This window comes from Mytilus galloprovincialis, chromosome 5 (assembly GCF_965363235.1).
Source record: "Mytilus galloprovincialis chromosome 5, xbMytGall1.hap1.1, whole genome shotgun sequence".
Lineage (NCBI taxonomy): Eukaryota > Metazoa > Mollusca > Bivalvia > Mytilida > Mytilidae > Mytilus > Mytilus galloprovincialis.
Genome location: NC_134842.1, coordinates 77,503,800 through 77,526,011, shown reverse-complemented (window position 1 = coordinate 77,526,011; position 22,212 = coordinate 77,503,800). Strand labels below are relative to the sequence as shown.

Here is a 22,212-nt window from a genome sequence, read left to right as displayed (position 1 = left end):
TTGCATGGTCCCATTCAAATTCGCTTGATATGTTTTAAAAGCTTTTGATTTGTCATTTGATTAGCCGAGGACTTTTTGGTTGAATTTTTCCATGGAAATTGGCAATCCCAAGTAACAAATAAATTAGAATATCTTTATTCCTAATAAAAGGGCTCATAAAGAGCATATAAATAAATATAAATCAACACAAATTACAAAATTCATACAATATATCCACTAAACAATTAACACATGCAATCTAATATACAAAGTCATACTGATTGTTAATAACTAGATATGGTTTAGAACGAATCAAGGATTTGCACTTTACCAATCCTTGAACGAATATACTTAATTATAGCCACACTCTTTCACATTTGTCTGACATCAATACCAATACGAATCATAGTTTGCATTCTAAAAAAAAATATCTCCAATAGTAAAAGTAATGGTCCACATTGTGTAATAACCACAGGTTGGTTTATCTGCTTCATGTTTGAAATGTACACTTGAATCCGTTTTTCGTATAACAATAAGAATAAGAATAAGAATATTTATTATTCCAATCAAGGGCCCTTGATGGGCAGCATAACATGTACACATAAAACAATACATCATGATTTGTAACAGAAAAACATTTTTATAATAAAATCTTGATTACCTAAAACCCCACCCTGAAAACTTTACATAAAAGTAAGTCTAAAATGAATGCATATTCCTTTAAATTTTGTCGAAGAGGTATAAACCAGTGTTCTGCATCCAGATGGTAACCTATTTCTGGAAGATTTTTTACCCAATAGTAATCCCAAGGAATTATATACAGTAATATTTAGAACATAAATCATTTAGCTTGGTCAAACCAGAGACATATATTGTATTATATGTCAAACCTATATAAAATAAACGAATATCGATCGAAAAGAGACTTTTGTTTTCAATGATGTAAAAAATACGATTTTGAGCGACAATATGCCTTTAAATGCCTGTCTTAATTTGCAACAAAACAAGATATTAAAACTGTGTTGGTATGATACATGTGATACACACAATGCAATTATCTCCGCATTAACAATAAAATGTTTTCAATTTCACTCAGTAGGTTAAGAATTTGTTATAAATGTTTTTTTGTATATATATCTATATATTTCTCTTGCTTATTTTGATCTTATATATATACTGTCTTTGTATTTATTCTGTGAATACTGTCTGTTGTAGTCGCATGCAAGAACTTATATATTGCATATTATGTATTTTACAGTAAACAATTGCCGAATAAAAACTTACTTATATATACATTGGCAATCATACCTCATCTTCTGTTTTTATATATTACTTTTGAAGACGGTTTGAACTATGTTGATCTATATATGTTCTGTATTACACTATTTATAATTTTAGCGATGATAGTTTTGTCAAATCTGTACTTCTCTTTTGATTGAAATTCATCCACAATTGTAAAAATATATTTGTTCAGGTAATTTGGCTAAGAGTCGTAAACTATATCATGTATATGGTTTCCATGCATTCACCATGTGTTTCCGGATTCAAGGCTTGAATTTCAGTTAAAATCAATATTGCATGTTGAACATATTGATAAAATAGAGAAAAGTCTAAACTTAATCAAGAATCTCAGGCCATCTATTGCAGGCTTTTCCTACAGTTTTTTTTTACCTGATATTTCAATAAGTAATTTATAATTTATCAAAATCAAAGTTAGATACAGGAAAAGTACAAAATGTCCAGATTCTTTTTTATTAACTACATGTTTGAGTCATGAATAAAAATGAATAACATTACAAAACGGAAGACAGTGTTACTCGGAACATAGATTCGACACAGATTGCATTTTGCTATTTCTATAAATAAGTTATAACTTTTAGCGATTTATCAGGCATGCTAGAGGCAAATGTTTGATTTAGAATATGTCAATGATATTTACAACTTTTCAAAACCAATCAATCTAATTAAAATATTTATCTCTGATTACGTTATACTACATATGAGCGATTACGTTATACTACATATGAGCGATTACGTTTTACTACATATGAGCTCATATGTAGTATAACGTAATCAGAGATCTATATTTTAATTAGATTGAAAACCAATATATCAATTAAAGTCGTCCCTTCAGTAAGGTGCATTCACTAAATTAAAAGTACAAGTCCTCGAAATTGTTTTAGTTAACAAGTGGTCCTGCTACCCATGTTATAACTGTCGTACTAAAAATAATCCATTAGCTGTACTAAACGAAGCCGAACTTTTTCGTAAATATAAACTTGTACATAAAACGTTGGTAACTGAAAGACTAATCACAAACAGCGACGAAAACTCAAGGGGATTGAAATATATTAAGATTAGTTAAATACGAGAGTAAATATGTTTTTTTTATAAACGCAAAATAGAATTCAAGGTATAAACTTATATGCATAAAACTTGAGAGAAAAGATGAAAAACTTTTAAATGCCACTTTCATTAGTAAATGTAGTTATCTCTTACATTCTAGCTATTCTACATTTAGTCGCGAAGAAATTGAAATCCGATGAAAAAACGAAAAGTAGCTTTCAATTTAATTAGAATGGTCTGTGTTGAGGAATTTTCCCTATCAGCATCGATCTTGGAATCGATTGACTAAAGATTATTATGGAAATTGATTTACAATCACGATCTATCGTCTGCCAGTGCTGTGATTGACAGACGAACATAATATCGTTTCAAGAAATATTGATCAAAGACTTGTTATTGGCCATGTGCTATTTCCAAAATGAAACAAATTACAGAACAAAATCCCTCATCTAATAATATTTATTAAGTTGTAAGATCAATTAAAAATCTCTGGTGTTAAATGGTTAATTCGTCACTCCCTATCGGCTTTCGATCTCTATGTTTATAAACAGTGACACACTAAATAAGTTTTAATTTTAGATTACATATCCTAACATCGATAAGAAGAATAGAAAAACCTCATCAACAAAGAGAAAAATCAATTGTATAAGAACTGTCTCTTACAATCGATCAGAAACATCAAAAGAAGCCATTAGACAACACGAAGTCGACGCCTCAAGATGACATCGAACATTGTCAATTGTGCATTGCAACGTTTTGTTATATGTCTTTGTAAAGATCTTCGTAAGAACAATGTTTAATCTTAAAAAGATATGCTTGATGCAGAATGTACTAGTATTCATTGTCGACTTAAAATGTATGGTATGATGCTGAAATATGAGAAGGAATTATATGTATTGAGTTTGTTTGATAAATACAGGCGAGGTTGTTGAGACATTTTTATTTGCATGCAGCTTGCCTGACAAAACAAAAAGCATTGTCAACTAAGCAAGAGGCAAATGGATCCAATTTCATACGTATATAGGCTCTACTGAACATATGAACATATGTGGATTAATTATTATTTATTTTTTTATCAATAGGAAATACAACTTCATCTAGAATTTCAGAATGCTATAAGAATTTGAAGAATCTTCAATTATTGTTATACTAACGTAGAACCTTTGATTTTAAAACTTACCGAAATGAAATGGAATATATGCCATGTTTGCTATAAATTAATAGCAATTATATATAGATGATGCCACTTAATTTACCTATCTCTATTATTCATCAACATACCGCACATCTGTGACAATGTGATTTGCCTTTGGATATCTACAAAAATGTATTGTCAATATGATGAAGACTTAAAATTTTGCTTTATTTAGATGAGTTTCTAGGAATTATTGACGGTCAACAGTCGATTCATCAGTCAATATAATATCCACGGAAGCTTGCATGTGTTGGAGCAATTTCACTTGCAATTTAGATAATTATCATTCATCCAAAAAATTGATTTAATACAACGGGGATGTAAATATATATGGAAACTATACGGAATCTATTTCAATTTTGAAATTGACATCAATTTAACAAAACAAAAACATACAACAACGAGTTCTGCCGGGACTAATATACCAACGATCAATAATTGTATACGCAAGAGCATTTATAATTGAATTTTAGAAAACAGTTTATTACAGTAGAGATTTCTTGCAATGTTGCAACGGTCATTAATTTACTAATCCGATGAAATAGACCTGCGTTGTGACATTACAGCTTACAGTGCAAGGTTTTAAATTTATAAGTTAATGTCTGTTAGTTCAGCGTTTTACACAGGCTTTACAACATAAGACGGCTAAGGATCGAATAGAATTCACTTTGAATTTCATATTCAGATGAGCTGAAAAGTAATACTTTGACAATTAAGCCATATTTACAATTAGAAATAAGCATGCAACGAGAATAAAGTTAAAATACAATCCTTTCATTAGAGGACTCTCGTTTAGAGACAAGTGAAGCTAACAGGATTCGCTTTCAAAATAATGTTTACACAACAGGATCCACTTCCAAAGATAAATTTGTCTTAACAGGATACAATTTGTGTAAACAGGATACAATTGAAGAGATGAATATGTTTTAACAGGATACACTTCAAGATACAAAAATACAATTCCCGAGATAAATTTGTTTAAACAGGATACAATTCCCGAGATAAATTTGTTTAAACAGGATATACTCGAGAGATAAATTTGTTTAAACAGGATATACTCGAGAGATAAATTTATTCTAACTGGATACACTTCCAGAGAAATACTCGTTGTACGGAAATCAGTTATAAATAAAGGCAAAACATAGAATCTATGAGTAGGTGAAACAAACAAGTATGACTTCAAATGGTTATACAGACCATCAGAAAGTGACTATTGTAATACTGGGTGCTCCCGGTGTAGGAAAGTCATCGATAGTAAAACAATTTGTACACCATACGTTTACAGAGGATTATGAACCTTCAGATGATAAATCTTTTTATTTCCCGTCAGTTGTCATCAACGAACACGTGTACGACTTAAAAATAGTGGACTGTCCATATATCCCGTACTTTCCGTCTAATTCCTTACAAGAATGGTCGGATTTTCGGGGTTTCAATCTTCGCATCGCCACAGCTTATGTCTTGGTCTATGATATAACTTCAGAGGAAAGCTTCAGTTATATGAAAGCTTTAAGAGAACAGATTCTGGATAGTCGAGACATGCACGATGTTCCGTTAATCATTGTCGGAAACAAATATGACTTAGCAGACGACCGAGGAGTCTCGAGGCGGGATGTAATAAATATGGTGAAAAAACATCGAAAATGTATACATGTTGAATGTTCGGCAAAGTATAACTGGCATATAATATTTCTGTTCAAAGAATTAATGAAAGCAATAGATCATATTGATTATGGTCACAAACCGACAGCAGTGCGTGTTCAGGATGCTTTGCGAAGAAACAGGTGCTCGGTAATGTGAGGGTTTCGTGTTCGCCAAATGGATTGCGTGTTGGTCTGTGCTATAAAAAGTAAACATTTCAGTCATGCGTATTCAGCTGCTTCTTGTAATCAAAGAAACTCTAGACACAGGTAAAAGACGTTTATTGTTCTTCAATAATAAAATAACGAAGTTACTTTTCATACTTATTGATTTTTTAAAAACTTTATCACCATAAAATGATCTAACATTAAGGTCTGGGTTTTATCCGCGGTGATCTATTTTAAATAGGGTTTACCGATGGAAATCGGTTTATTAATTTGGGGTAGCACGGCCGGCTTGCGGTTCCATCTGTTTGCGTTGAATAAAAAAGAGCCTTTCAGCAAATAAGCTTTTTGGACAAGAACACACCCGTTGTCGTGCTAAGTGTATAAAAAGTAAAACAACAAAAATACCAAACTCCGAGGAAAATTTAAAACGGAAAGTCCGTAGTCAAATGGCAAAATCAAACGCTCTTACTCAAACATATCAAACGAATGGATAACAACTGTCATATTCCTGACCTTGTACAGGCATTTTCTTATATAGACAATTGGGAAAATATATTCCACACGTAGTTTTAAGTATTGGGAAACGGGGCATATCCGATAAGTGCACACATGTTACAACTCATTAAATGTTGATGTGCTGACGAAATATGAAATAAGTCTGTTTGGTATAGTATTAGAGAAATTATTGACGATATTATATGTTTCAATCAGCATAATTGAAAAAAATTACGGTATCGGCAAAGAGAATGTATGCATGGCATATCCGTGAAGTACCCACGCGTTACTTATCAGCACTGCCAAGCTGCCGACCAAATGTGAAATCAGAAGTAGTTTCCGAGAAGGTATTATGAAAATCTTTTGGAAAAACGTATAAACGGACAAAGTGGTTCCATTAAAAGAAATCACAGAGATGATTTATATATTTTAATATGTTATAATAACAAAATTTCAAGGTTCTGTATTGACGTTCTTTACTTTTGCATGTCGTATGAATTTTGTTAGTTTACACTTATTGTATCTGCTTAAATATGCGAAAGGGATAAAACACTATAGTTTCTTGTACTACTTTAATAAGTAATCACACTTATACATTCAGTATTCTCCGAAATTTGTTCCTTCCTTGGTTGCGATATGACACGTACTTTATGTCGTTTCTGAGAAATTAATTGTGAAATTAAGTGTTCGAAGTTACAAAGGAGACAAGCCAAACTCATAAGTCTAAGAGAAACTGACAACGGCATGGTAAAAAAAGGGACTGAGCAACAGTGATCTCAGGTGCTATGGAAGGGCTAGCAGATCCTGCTCCACATGTTTAGTCCGTCTTTGGTAGTCCTCTAAGTACCTTGATGAGTTTTATCTATAGTGATTAGACACACAATAGCGGATTGGAACCGTTTAACCAATGGTTTGCATATTTAATTTGTTATTTCTCATGACAAAAGAGGTTATTTTCGAAATTGATGACTTTCACGTATGTCGATCTAGCGTTGTTGTCTTCAACTGCTGAGGAAATTACTCTTGGTGTTGATTCCGCAGTTATACTTTTTGAAAATATTAAATAAACTTTAAGCTTGTAAAAATCAAGCAAATATAGATTTCACTTAAGTAGTAAACAAAATAATGTTTTTTAGTAATTATAGCAAGTATAGTTTTAGTTTGTAAATTACAATTAGTAATTAATTTGTTTTCTCTCTGTCTGTGTCGCAATCCACCAACTCCTGTGCATGTTAAAAGTTATTTCATAATTTCATCATTTTTTTTAAAATATCAAATATCAAAAGTATCAACGCATTATCTATCAGCTCTTGGAATGTTAATGAAATGTTTAAAAGAATAAGTGGTAACAGAGATTATAATCAAGATTGCAATGTTATTTCTCGCATTATGACTGCAGATATTGTTTGTTTTTGAGAAACACATATCTCCATTTTCCAAAGAGATTTTAAATTATGACGAGAATCTATGGGTGCCTAATTTTACCTCGACTTCCATAGTTTACTGTCAATTGAAAAATGTCATCGCGTCAAAATATTTTTGGAAGACAATCGAACAGAAGCGATGCACCAGAAGCAAAAGCTGATCTATTCAACTCTCCCAGTTTTGAGTCAAAGTCTCATGAAATTACTCACAAAAAAAAACTTAAACTTGCATGCCTAGTAATATCATTCTTTAGTTTCGTCAAATAGTGCTAGCTCTGTGAAACGCCTTCCAAACTATCCTGAAATCTAACAACATTAAAAAGAAAAAAATACGTGGCGAGAGGCAATAATTATTAAATATCAATTAATTAAAAAAAAAAAAAAAAAAATGAATCTTGATGGTTTCGCTTTTCCGATATAAAAGATTATTCGGGTAATGGGGTGCAGGGGCGGATCCAGCCATTTTAAAAAGGGGAGTTCCTAACCGAGGACAAAAAGGGGGGTCCAACTACATGTCCCCTTTCAAATGCATTGATCGTCCCTTGGGTGGATCCGCACCTTGGGTGGTGGTGGGTTGATAAACTTTGGTATAAACCCGGTGGACTGATTTATTTGTCATGTGGACAGTAATTACGGTGCTTGGTATAGGAAAAAAACATATTGTTTTAATGGTTATAATGCACTATAGTTTTAAACCAATAAGTGTTTCAGAGCAAAACCAAGTAGAACAGCAAATCACCGAAGTGTATTTACTTCACATATATACCTTTAAAACCTTAGTAAAATAAATGATTATGTTAGAAGCGACCGTTAAACAAAGATTTCCGTCACTTTTTTTCTTCATTTTTGTCTATAGGTTGCTGTATCGTTTGCGTACATACAACGTCCTTTTATTAACTATGATCAGTCAAACTTTAGAGCTATTTTCCTATTGCTTGTAGTTCAAAGGTTTGGTTGGTTTGCTTGCTTTGTGTGTATAAATGTTGGCTTAAGCATTGTAATTAAGATTGCCATCAGCTTGTATTATGGATTAGGGTTGGATGCTTGAAACAGTTACATTTATACAAATAAAGCAGCGAAGCCAATTAAACCTTTAAACTACATGCATTAGGAAAATAGCTCTAAATCTTTGCATTGTTTGAAATTCGTCTGATTTGTTATCCAGGATCGGCCAGGATCCTACATATATATAGGTTCCACATAAAAATCTATCTTAAAGTAATATATACAATCATTGGCTTTTTGTCGAGCTTTCGACTTTAGTCGAAAAAGCGAGACATAGCGATCCCACATTCTGTCGGCGTCGGCGGCGACAGCGTCACAAATATTCACTCTGTGGTTAAAGTTTTTGAAATTTTAATAACTTTTACTATCCTAGATTTGTACCAAACTTGGACAGAAGCTTGTTTATGATCATAAGATAGTATCCAAAAGGAAATTTTGTCAAAATTTTGTACCTGTTTATCTGTATTATTCTTATAAATAAACTTAATTTTTCTTCCAGTTAATATTACATACAGTCTGCAGTTTTAAAAACATTTATTAGATTCATAAACTATCCTGGAGATTTATCAAACTTGGACAGAAGCTTCTTACAATCAAAAGATAGTATGGAGAGGAATATATTTATTGATTTTTTACCTTATTTTAGTTGAGTCTGCGATAAACAGCAAACGTAGGCGAGACACTGGGTTCCGCGAAACCCTTACACATTTTTGTATTGACTTATTGGTCGGCTTTATGCATTGGTCCGTCGCAAGTCAAAGCCAGCTACCATGTTACGGCCTTCAGCAACATTATTTTTTTGCATCACTTTCTGAAGGTTTGGTTTTATACGTGAAGTATTCTTATATACTAAATGGGCATTTTCTAGCGTGGAATCAAACTGGTATAACACAACGATCGATATACTAATATTGCCGGTTTATACACGTCAGCTAAATGTCGATTTTCAGATAACATAAATGCAAGCGGGCAATTAACGTATTAGAACTTTCTAATCATAAAATTGAATTTAGATATCAGCACAGATAACATGATAACAAAATTACAAGCGCATATGTATCACAAATGCAAAGAACTGAAGACAAGAATAAAAATTTTGAATTACAATGCAAAGAACTGAAGACAAGAATAAAAATTTTGAATTACAAGTTGCTATTCTCAGACGTCCAACTGTCGACTTGCACTGTTGCAAATTAAGAAATGTAAATAAATTAGAAACACATCTCCATTAATCCCAATCGAGAGTGTACACGGATTCCACGGTACCCTCTCAGCTCACGAGGGGTGTTCGAAGAACATAGGGATCTACGTAAATATGCATACATATTTCATTTCTTGATTCTTAAGTTGCTTAGACCATTTTTCTTTATTCTTTTTGTTCTTGTCTCTAGATCTGTTCTACAAACCCAACCCAGACCCTCTATTACATATTAGATGTGTAAAAAGGGCCTTTTAAATTGAAATTATGTCTTGTAACACAAACTAAACCAAAATTTGGTACTTAATATGAGTGACAACAGGATATGAATTTTTCAAGCAAACAAAAGAATATTTGAACCGTATCAGCATACCCAAGATTTTCAAAAGTTTGACTTATCAGACTGTTTATCTAATAGTTGGCAATGTTTTTGAACTACTTTCAAGCTATTATTAGTGTTATTAGATGGACACCTTGTTTTTTTGTCTTTTTGCTAATTTTGAGTGTGTGCTTAGTAATGGTTTAATGAGTCAAGCCTGTTATTTAGTTACTTCTTTTGTTGCGTTGATGTGCTGTTACACCACTGTTCCAAATAAGGGGGAGGATTGAGTTTTCATAAACATGCTTAACCATTCTTTATGTTCCTGTCCCAAAGTCCTAACATAACAGTTAATTGACCAATCAAATATTGCATTGTCGATAAATTGATTCAATTTCAATTCTGGACAATGGGAGATAACTCCAATTTTAACAGATGACTTTCTTGACAGGTGTAACATTGTTTTGTGACTTGAATATCTGAGCTTATATTACAATGATAAATTTCCGAAAATGTTCATGGATAAGATGTATAGAATTTTATGATCAATGTTCTATATTTTGTGTATCAAAAAGGTACTGAAAATTAAGAAATTGTTGGGTGCATTTATTTTCACGATTTTGTCATTTTAGACTAGAATGCAATTTTAATTTTTGCGATTAATATATAATAGGTAAAAAATCCTGTTTAATTCATATTAATGTTATTTAAATGCAAGTTTAAATTATTGCGATTATAACTCAGTCAAATTTTTCGCATTAATAAAATCATCGCAATAATTTCTGAATTAACAGTAGTGATTACTTGTTAGAAGATATAGATATCAAATCAGTAACAGGATTTTTATTGCATTTTATACAATCTTTACCCAAAAAACTGTTCATGCAGAAAAAACCCACTCATCTAAAAAAAATGTGTAGAATCTTGATATGTGAGCTGCCTTGATTGAACCAAAAGAATACAGACAGCATACCAATATTAGTGAAATGTGCCAAATCTGACACAACTACATACCAAATGTCATTGGTTTACCATAAATGATTTTGCTTCAACTAACTTAATCACAATAATTAGCATTTAAACTAAGTGTTATAGACTCTGTGTGAGGCGCCTAGACCAAATCTAAATGAAATGAAATGAGCCAATGCTCATACAGCTGCATACCAAATATCATTGAATTTCCATCAAAGGTTCCCCTTCAAAACAAAATCACAAGCTTAACAAATTGTTTACATCAAGCCAATGATGCAACCACTGCAGGAAACAGCCAGTCTTGTCCTTTCATGTTGTTGAGGGAAAAACAAACTTATATAGGCGAGATAGACAATCAATGAGGTATGAGGTCACTGGAAGGGATGTATGCTTAAGGGGGCTCGTGGGTCTAAATCAATTTTTTTATTTAATATAAGATTTCGCTATATTTTTCTATAAATGAACTTTATCTTATTCTTAATAGAAAAATGAAATAAAAAATTGGGGTCACCGTTCATTTACGCTCACAATCTGCCTTCGAAAGAAGCATACATTTTTGTTAATGTCCTTTTTTTCTGTTGAACTAATAGGAGAAATAGCGGTAATATCGAAAAAAACTAGAGGGTCCAAGGACCCTGTGTCGCTCACCTGATATTTTTATTTACAATTGATGCATGATAAATGCAACTGTTGTACTGTCGTTTAGTTTCAGAGATATAATACTGAAAAGTGCGTTTGAAACCTATGTTTTATTTCAGCCGTGTGGGCAGGCAGGGTCATCATACACAGTGGTCCCTGGATATCCTAGTGGTGATTTAAACCAAGTTTGTTTAAATTTGACAGTTGTTTCAGGGGAGAATTTTGTAAAATTTATCTAACAAGAAATGCAAAGTAATGAGAAAGTTGTGAAGTTGTTTTGTTGTTGCGCAAGATAATAACCAAAAACAGCAACATTTCCTTAAAATTACCAATTCAGGGGCAGCAACCTATCAACGGGTTGTCCGATTCATCTCAAAGTTTCAGGGCAGATAGATCTTGACCTGATAAACAAGTTTACCCCATGTCAGATTTGCTCTAAATGCTTTGGTTTTTGAGTGATAAGCCAAAAACTGCATTTTACCCCTATGTTCTATTTTTAGCCATGGCGGCCATCTTGGTTGGTTGGCCAGGTCACCGGACACAAATTTTAAACTAGATACCCGAATGATGATTGTGGCCAAGTTTGGTTTAATTTGGCCTATTAGTTTCAGAGGAGAAGATTTTTGTAAAAGATAACTAAGATTTACGAAAAATGGTTAAAAATTGACTATAAAGGGCAATAACTCCTAAAGGGGTCAACAGACCATTTTGGTCATGTTGACTTATTTGTAGATCTTACTTTGCTGAACATTTTTGCTGTTTACAGTTTATCTCTATCTATAATAATATTCAAGATAATAACCAAAAACAGCAAAATTTCCTTAAAATTACCAATTCAGGGGCAGCAACCTATCAACGGGTTGTCCGATTCATCTCAAAATTTCAGGGCAGATAGATCTTGACCTGATAAACAATTTTACCAAAGGTCAGATTTGCTCTAAATGGTTTGGTTTTTGAGTGATAAGCCAAAAACTGCATTTTATTCCTATGTTCTATTTTTAGCCATGGCGGCCATCTTGGTTGGTTGGCCGGGTCACCAGACACAATTTTTAAACTAGATACCTGAATGAAGATTGTGGCCAAGTTTGGTTTAATTTGGTCGGGTAGTTTCAGAGAAGAAAATTTTTTTAAAAGATAACTAAGATTTACGGAAAATGGTTAAAAATTGACTATAAGAGCAATAACTCCTAAAGTGGTCAGCTGACCATTTTGGTCATGTTGACTTATTTGTAGATCTTACTTTGCTGAACATTATTGCTGTTTACAGTTTATCTCTATCTATAATAATATTCAAGATAATAACCAAAAACAGCAAAATTTCCTTAAAATTACCATTTCAGGGGCAGCAACCCAACAACGGAATGTCCGATTCATCTGAAAATTTCAGGGCAGATAGATCTTGACCTGATAAACAATTTTACACCCTGTCAGATTTGCTCTTAATGCTTTGGTTTTTGAGTTATAAGCCAAAAACTGCATTTTACCCCTATGTTCTATTTTTAGCCATGGCGGCCATCTTGGTTAGTTGGCCAGGTCACCGGACACATTTTTTAAACTAGATACCCTAATGATGATTGTGGACAAGTTTGGTTTAATTTGGCCCAGCAGTTTCAGAGGAGAAGATTTTTGTAAAAGTTAACAACGACGACGGACGACGACGGACGACGGCGACGGACGACGGACGCAAAGTGATGGGAAAAGCTCACTTGGCCCTTCGGGCCAGGTGAGCTAAAAATATAGGTCACCGTTGAGTTAAAAAAGATATTTCAATTTTAATGCCAAACAAGAGTGCACACACTGAAATGTCTCGCCTTCTTTACTAATCATTGATATTATGTTGATAGTCCTAAGTATAAAGCTTTATTACAACTGTCACATAAACGTTACATTAACCAAGATAACTAAACAAAGACCAATGAACCATGAAAATGAGGTCAAGGTCAGATGAACCATGCCAGGCTGACATGTACTTCTAACAATGCTTCCATAAAACAAATATAGTTGACCTAATACTTATAGTTTAAGAAAAATAGACCAAAACACAAAAACTTAACACTGAGCAATGAACCGTGAAAATGAGGTCAAGGTCAAATAAAACCTGCGCGACTAATATTTAAATCATAAAATATTTCCATACACTAAATATAGTTGACCTATGGCGTATAGTATCAGATAAAAAGACCAAAACTGAAAAAACTTAACTTTGACCACTGAACCATGAAAATGAGGTCAAGGTCAAATGACATCTGTCCGCTAGACATGTTCACCTTACAATCATTCCATACAACAAATATAGTAGACCTATTGCATTAAGTATGAGAAAAACAGACCAAAACACAAAAACTTAACTATAACCACTGAACCATGAAAATGAGGTCAAGGTCAGATGACACCTGCCAGTTGGACATGTACACCTTACAGTCCTTCCATACACCGAATATACTAGCCCTATTGCTTATAGTATCTGAGATATGGACTTGACCACCAAAACTTAACCTTGTTCACTGAGCCATGAAATGAGGTCGAGGTCAAGTGAAAACTGTCTGACGGGCATGAGGACCTTGCAAGGTACGAACATACCAAATATAGATATCCTATTACTTATAATAAGAGAGAATTCAACATTACAAAAAATCTGAACTTTTTTTTCAAGTGGTCACTGAACCATGAAAATGAGGTCAAGGACATTGGACAAGTGACTGACGGAAACTTCGTAACATGAGGCATCTATATACAAAGTATGAAGCATCCAGGTCTTCCACCTTCTAAATTATAAAGCTTTTAAGAAGTGAGCTAACACCGCCGCCGCCGGATCACTATCCCTATGTCGAGCTTTCTGCAACAAAAGTTGCAGGCTCGACAAAAATGGCATTTTTGCACCAAAGGGAGATAATTTGGAGCTTTTTCAATGATATCTACATTTTAAAAGTCACCTGGGGTCAACACCAATTGATTTTTTGGAAGAATTTTGTACCATATGATAAAGTAACAACTACTAAAGGTAATTAAAAAAATTTGTAATGAAAAATAAATGTTTAATTTTTTTCTGAAAATCTTATACCCGCGAGCCTCCTTAATGAGCAATGCAGACCATCAGACATATTATTGTGTGCTTTTCTCTTATGACAAATGAGGGGGGGGCAAGGAGGGTCCCAATAACAGCAAAACAGCAAATTGATTTGGCTTATAACAGATAACAAGGAATTAAAATGGACAAAAACAGATAACAGTAAATGAAACATTAAAATAAGTCGGGTCCTTGACAAAATCCAGTATTTCTTATTACGGGTATAATCCTTTGTAATAAATTCCATTTTCTATGAATATGGTTTTTAGAATTATGTATCTAGATATGTATTTGGTATATTCTTGTCTGTCAGTCGTCAATATGTCGGACATTAACTCAAACACTCTTTAACCAATTTAGATAAAACTTTGGGAAATTATTTACATCTATTGACATGAGCTCCCTATAGTTTGTTTTTTTTATAAATTTTAGATTTCAAGTTTCTTCAAGTAATGGGGTTTTTATTCAATAAAAATGTTGGGTGTTTTTTTTTTTCAGTTTTCTGATATCTCAAAAATCCTTTCACGAATTTGCAAAGAATTTTGGTGAATTGTTTACTATATCTATTGACATGAGCTCCCTTTCAATTTTTATAAATTTTAGATTTTAAGGTTCCGAGTTTAGGGGTTTTATTAATTAACTAGAGGCTCTCAAGAGCCTGTGTCGCTCACCTTGGTCTATGTGAATATTAAACAAAGGACACAGATGGATTCAAGACAAAATTGTGGTTTGGTGATGGTGATGTGTTTGTAGATCTTACTTTACTGAACATTCTTGCTGTTTACAATTATCTCTATCTATAATGAACTTGGCCCAGTAGTTACAGTGGAAAATGTTAGTAAAATTTTACAAATTTTGTGAAAATTGTTAAAAAATGACTATATAAAGGGCAATAACTCCTTAGGGGGTTAATTGACCATTTTGGTCATGTTGACTTCTTTTTAGGTCTTACTTTGCTGAACATTATTGCTGTTTACAGTTTATCTCTATCTATAATAATGTTCAAGATAATAACCAAAAACAGCAAAATTTCCTTAAAATTACCAATTCAGAGGCAGCAACCCAACAAAGGGTTGTCTGGTTGGTCTGTAAATTTCAGGGCAGATAGATCTTGACCTGAATATCAATTTTGCAACATGTCAGATTTGCTCTAAATGCTTTGGTTTTTAAGTTATAACCCAAAAACTGCATTTTACCGCTATGTTCTATTTTTAGCCATGGCGGGCATCTTGGTTGGTAGGCCGAGTCACCGGACACATTTTTTAAACTAGATATCCCAAAGATGATTGTGGCCAAGTTTGGATTAATTTGGCCCAGTAGTTTCAGAGAAGAAGATTTTTGTAAAAGATTACTAAGATTTACGAAACATGGTTAAAAATTGACTATAAAGGGCAATAACTCCTAAAGGGGTCAACTGACAATTTCGGTCATGCTGACTTATTTGAAAATCTTACTTTGCTGAACATTATTGCTGTTTAAAGTTTATCTCTATCTATAATAATGTTCAAGATAATAACCAAAAACAGCAAAATTTCCTTAAAATTACCAATTCAGGGGCAGCAACCTATCAACGGGTTGTCCGATTCATCTGAAAATTTCAGGGCAGATAGATCTTGACCTGATAAACAATTTTACACCCTGTCAGATTTGCTCTAAATACTTTGGTTTTTGAGTTCTAATCCAAAAACTGCATTTTGCCCCTATGTTCTATTTTTAGACGTGGCGGCCATCTTGGTTAGTTGGCCGGGTCACCGGACACATTTTTTAAACTAAATACCTCAATGATGATTGTGGCCAAGTTTGGTTTAATTTGGCCCAGTAGTTTCAGAGGAGATGATTTTTGTACAAGTTAACGACGCCGGACGACGCCGGACGCCGGACGCAAAGTGATGGAAAAAGCTCACTTGGCCCTTTGGGCCAGGTGGGCTAAAAAGGGGGGATTTTCTAGTTTTCGGACATTTACACAAAAACGTTTTCAGCAGTTCTCCTGGAACTTTGCTGAATTTTTAATTTCTACTGTTGTAAGCGCCCTTTCGATTTTTATTAATTTTCGATTTTATGTTATTCAGTTAAGGGGTTTATTCATTAAAAAAGATGGTATTCTCCAGTTTTCGGACAATAACTCAAAAATGTTTTCAGCAGTTCTCATGAAACTTTGATGTATTGTTTATATACATAATATATATTGACTGATTTTTATAAATATCTGATATGGCATTGAGAAGTTATCGAATATTTCAAAAATATGACGGGCGTATCATGCGCTCATGGCGTAGCTGTTAATTTGTTATAGAATACTTTTTTCAGCATTTATTTTTGTACAGTTATTGAAACTCACACATGCTTGTAATTAAATAGTGTGTAATAAAATTAAGAATGGAAATGAGGAATATGTCAAAGAGACAAAAATAATATCTTGTAAAAATTCAAGGGCAGTTACGGTATCAAAGTAGGCTTAATTGACATAGTTCTTGTGTTTGTTGCTACTTAAAAATGACCTAAAAGAGTTTGAATATATATATTCACATTCCGACTTTTTTAAATGCCCATTTAATGAGGTGTGGGATTTTTTCTGAATAAGACTATGAGGAAAAGTTGTCATGATGATATAGGGTAGAAAAATCAAAAGCACCAATTATAAGCATGCAATTTGTCAAGTACCTCGAACCAATTTTGACACTCCAAAAGTAATTTATTTCACTATTTTCAAAGGCCTTATTTGAACAATTTTTTATCAGGTTTTTGATTGTACTGCTTTGAAAAGAGCTGAGTCTATGTAAAAGGTTAACTGGTTGTAAGGACCTAGATATATATATATATATTCACATTCTGACTTTTTTATATGCCCATTTAATGAGGTGTGTGAACAACAGAAAGTATCCAAAAGCATATACCAACTAAGCTAATAGGAAATAAAACCCACCTACCATGGATAGACTCAAAATTGAAAAAACTGATAAATAAGAAAAACAAATTTTATAAAAAGAAAAAACATGATAGCAAACATACTAAAAAATTTAAACAAATTAAAACACAATTACAGAAAGAGATGAGAAATGCCTATTGGAATTATATCGAAAACATGATTTTTGACATTGAAATACAAGAGCCTGAAAATTCGAGATTTAACAAACAACCTAAAAAACTCTTTTCATACATAAAAGGCCAAAACAATGAAAACACTGGTATTGCACCTCTTAGGAGTGAAGGTCTACTTCATACAGATCCCTTGAAAAAAGCTAACATATTGAATGAACAATTTAAATCAGCTTTTACATCTGAGACCAATACAGTTATCCCTGACAAAGGTCCATCAACACATCCAATAATGGACGACATAGACATAAACAGAGAAGGCATCTATAAATTAATTAAAAATATAAACCCAAAAAAGGCAACAGGACCTGATAACATCACTGGAATAGTGCTTAAAGAAAACATCAACACATGCACAGACATACTCACTCTAATTTTTGCAAAATCAATGCAAACAGGAAAAGTACCTCACGATTGGAACCACGCAAATGTAACACCTGTTTTCAAAAAAGGAGACAAACATCATCCTGGTAACTATCGTCCAATTTCACTTACATGTATTTCATGCAAATTACTAGAGCACATAATTGCAAGCAACATTATGAAACACCTTGAATCCAACAACATACTTTATGACTTGCAACACGGCTTCAGGGCAAATAGATCATGCGAATCCCAAATAATATCACTAATTCACCAACTATGTTCAAATAACGACAAAAATATACAAACCGATCTTATCATCATGGATTTCGCAAAAGCCTTTGACAAAGTTCCACACAACCGTTTACTATATAAACTTAAATTTTTCGGTGTATCAGATCAAGCCGCAAACTGGATAAAATCTTTCCTTTCAAACCGTACACAAACAGTTATGCTAGAAAACCATTCCTCTGATAACATACCAGTTACATCAGGTGTTCCTCAGGGCACTGTATTAGGTCCAATACTATTTTTGATATATATCAATGACTTACCTGACTACTTACATCATAGTCAAATCAGGCTCTTTGCTGACGATAGCATCATTTACCGACAGATAAAATCACCATCAGATTGCCTTAAACTCCAGGAAGACCTAGAAGGAGCAATCAAATGGGAACAAGACTGGCTAATGCAGTTCCACCCTGATAAATGCAACATACTTAGAGTGACCACAAAGAAAACACCTATCCATTTTTATTACAACATGCACGGTCACATTCTTGAGTCAGTTGAAAATGCAAAATATTTAGGTATAACCATTTCATCAAATTTAAAATGGAACAAACACATTCAGAACATGACATCTAAAGCAAATAAGACCCTTGGATTCATCAGAAGAAACTTAAAAATAAACTCAGTAACCATCAAAGACCGAGCATACCAAGCCCTTATTAGACCAAAACTTGAATACTGCTGCACTGTCTGGGACCCCTACACAACAGAGAACATTAACTCCATAGAAAAAGTTCAAAGACGTGCAGCGAGATATGTATGCTCAAACTACAAATATACTGAAAGTGTAACAAACATGATTAACACACTCCACTGGCCAACATTACAAGAAAGGAGACTCAAAAGCAGATTAAATATGTTCCATAGAATAACAAACAACAAAATTGCCATACCACATACTGACATATTAATTAAAAGCCAATCAAACACCAGGTCTAGCCACGAACAAACATACCGACAAATTCGATGCAGCAAAGACAGTTACAAATTTTCATTTTTCTGCCAAACTATAAAAGACTGGAACAAATTACCAGAACCAATAGCCTGCAGCACCACTACTGAGTGCTTCAAGGAGAAACTCACTAGAGAGATGCTCCTTGACACTTACAAACACCTACATGTATAATATGTATCTTGTTTTTATCTTATACCAAAAATTAAAAAATAAAAATTGAAAAATATTACTTACATATACATTTGTATCATAAAAATTGAAAAATTATTAAGAAACCAAAAATATATATTTTTAATCATTAACAATATTGTTAAACCAGGCATGCGCCGGAAAGTAATCATCAACCAGTTGATGTTTTTCTGTATATAAAGAAGAAGAAGAAGATATAGTCCTTAATTGAAATCCTTGTCAGAAATTCCTGGCCATATGTTTCCCTTTTTGTCATATTAAGAATTGTTCTAATTTGATATGTTCGTACGGGATAATTCTAAATAAATGTTAAAAAAAATGGAATATATTACAAAGGACAATCATCAGATATACTGGAATTTTTCTGGATATATGTTAATGGAATCCTTCTCCGGATACGGGACCAACATATTAGTAGTGGTAGACTCTATTGTCAAATGATCTTCAATTTCTACCGAATTTTGGCTGTCAAAAAAATGCTAACATTCCAATTTTCAATAACAGTTAACAGCCCAATAACAGCTAACAAAGAATAAGACAATAACAGCTAACAGCAAATATATTTTCAGAATAACAGATAACAAAGAATTAAAATGTCCCATAACAGCATAACAGCTAAACCCCTTGCCCCCCCCTCACAAATGGTTTATATGTCTGTGTATGCTTCAAACTGGATTATCAGACTCGCACTTCTCTTGAACTGAATTTTATTGTGCGTATTGTTATACGTTTACTTTTCTACATTGGTTAGAGGTATAGGGGGAGGGTTGAGATCTCACAAACATGTTTAACCCCGCCGCATTTTTGCGCCTGTCCCAAGTCAGGAGCCTCTGGCCTTTGTTAGTCTTGTATTATTTTAATTTTAGTCGCTTGTGTACAATTTGGAAATTAGTATGGCGTTCATTATCACTGGACTAGTATATATTTGTTTGGGGGCCAGCTGAAGGACGCCTCCGGGTGCGGGAATTTCTCGCTACATTGAAGACCTGTTGGTGACCCTCTGCTGTTGTTTTTTATTTGGTCGGGTTGTTGTCTCTTTGACACATTTCCCATTTCCATTCTCAATTTTATTAGTACAAAATTGTGTGAAAGTACCAAAATCGTCTCTCTGGACCAAGTGTTGTTGTTCGCTGTAGTATAATATTTGCTTGTGGGCTTGGAGATGTTGCTTTGTGTGGTCCAAGATCAAGTTTGAGTACATATTTCGTACTAAGAATACATATGGTAATTTAAAGACAACAGTCTGATACACAGAATCTTCTAATGATAAAGCTATTGTGTTCAAGGAAAGGATTTCCTTTCTCCGTTTAGCTCTAAATTAAATTACTTTATATTAACAGTTTATGTTATAGTCCCTGGCGATTGAAATGAATACTGTTGATTTATTTATTTTCCTGGAAACTGACTTTTATGGATTGGGTAAAACTTATGTTTTAGAGGTAATTTGATTTCAAGGATAGCTCACATTCTGTTCACATGTCCTCTTGTGCACTTCGATTATAGGTGTCTGACACAGAATAAATGTAGTCGATTATAGGTGTCTGACACAGAATAAATGTAGTCGATTATAGGTGTCTGACACAGAATAAATGTAGTCGATTATAGGTGTCTGACACAGAATAAATGTAGTCGATTATAGGTGTCTGACACAGAATAAATGTAGTCGATTATAGGTGTCTGACACAGAATAAATGTAGTCGATTATAGGTGTCTGACACAGAATAAATGTCTGACACAGAATAAATGTAGTCAAAGAACTTGAAATTTGTTATATGGAACCTTGTGGTACAATTTCACACAAGTTCGAGTCCAGAAACTACAAAAAATGCTTGTTTTTGGCCCCTAATTCCTAAACGGTTGGTGCAATAACCCCTAAATTCAATCCCAGTGATCCCTTTGTGGTATGGAACCTTGATGTACAATTTTAGAGAGATTCATATAATTAAACAATTAAGTTATTGTCTAGAAACTAGAAACATGCTTGTTTTTGGTCCATTTTTTGCCCCCTTATTCCTTCATGTTTGGCTCCCATCCTTATTGTCATGAAAGTACAAAAAATGCTTGTTTTTGGCCCCTAATTCTTAAACTGTTGGTACCATAACTCCTAAAATCAATCCCAACCTGCATTTGAGGTATTGAACTTTCTTGTAAAATTTCACTTTAACTAAAGTTACTGTCTGAAATCAGATTTGTCTTTCGACACATATCATAATGATTTCACAGACCATCACTACCTTGCCTTCATGGCCAGACAAAAACTTATAAACACATTTTTTTCATATTTTTATTGAGGTAAATTTCCTCATAATGTTGTTTTACAATGATTTAGCAAGGTAAAACACATCTCAACTTGTACATGTTTATACAATGAATAAGCATGGCCAAACACATTATAACTTGTACATGTATATACAATAAAAAGTTATTACTTTATTCTTTTCAAAAATCATCACTTCAACTGATGTTATATGTATCAAAATGTTCAGGACCAATGTGAGGAAATCCTTAATAGTTTGGATAGAAATAAACAAATGTTTGAAGAATTTCTATTCATACTTAAGGTTGTACCCAACACTTTCACTAAAATTAATTTGGCTCGTTCAATTTTCATTAAATTTTGACAAAGTATTTACTTTGACCCTTTAACAAAAATATAAAAATTTCAAAAATTTTGAACCAACCATTTTATCAGAAAAATTACACTGGTTATATAGCAGTTTGACAAACATCAATTTTGATAATTGAGAAGCTTAATATTCCTTTTACAACACATTGTAATTAAAACGTTTAGCTGACTTTACAGAGTTATCTCCCTGTAGTGTTAGGTACCACCTTAAGTTAATACACAACTGTAAAGTTTACCTTAAA

The 22,212-nt window shown here is 33.1% G+C and overlaps 1 protein-coding gene across 1 annotated transcript; it reads left to right on the top strand.

The window, feature by feature from the left end:
• Nucleotides 1–2,854: 2,854 nt before the first annotated feature.
• LOC143076443 (ras-like protein family member 10B) lies at nt 2,855–5,481 on the top strand. The gene has a single exon (XM_076252219.1). The coding sequence runs from the start codon at nt 4,694–4,696 to the stop codon at nt 5,318–5,320; it is 627 nt and encodes a 208-aa protein (XP_076108334.1). The 5' UTR covers nt 2,855–4,693; the 3' UTR covers nt 5,321–5,481.
• Nucleotides 5,482–22,212: the final 16,731 nt, after the last annotated feature.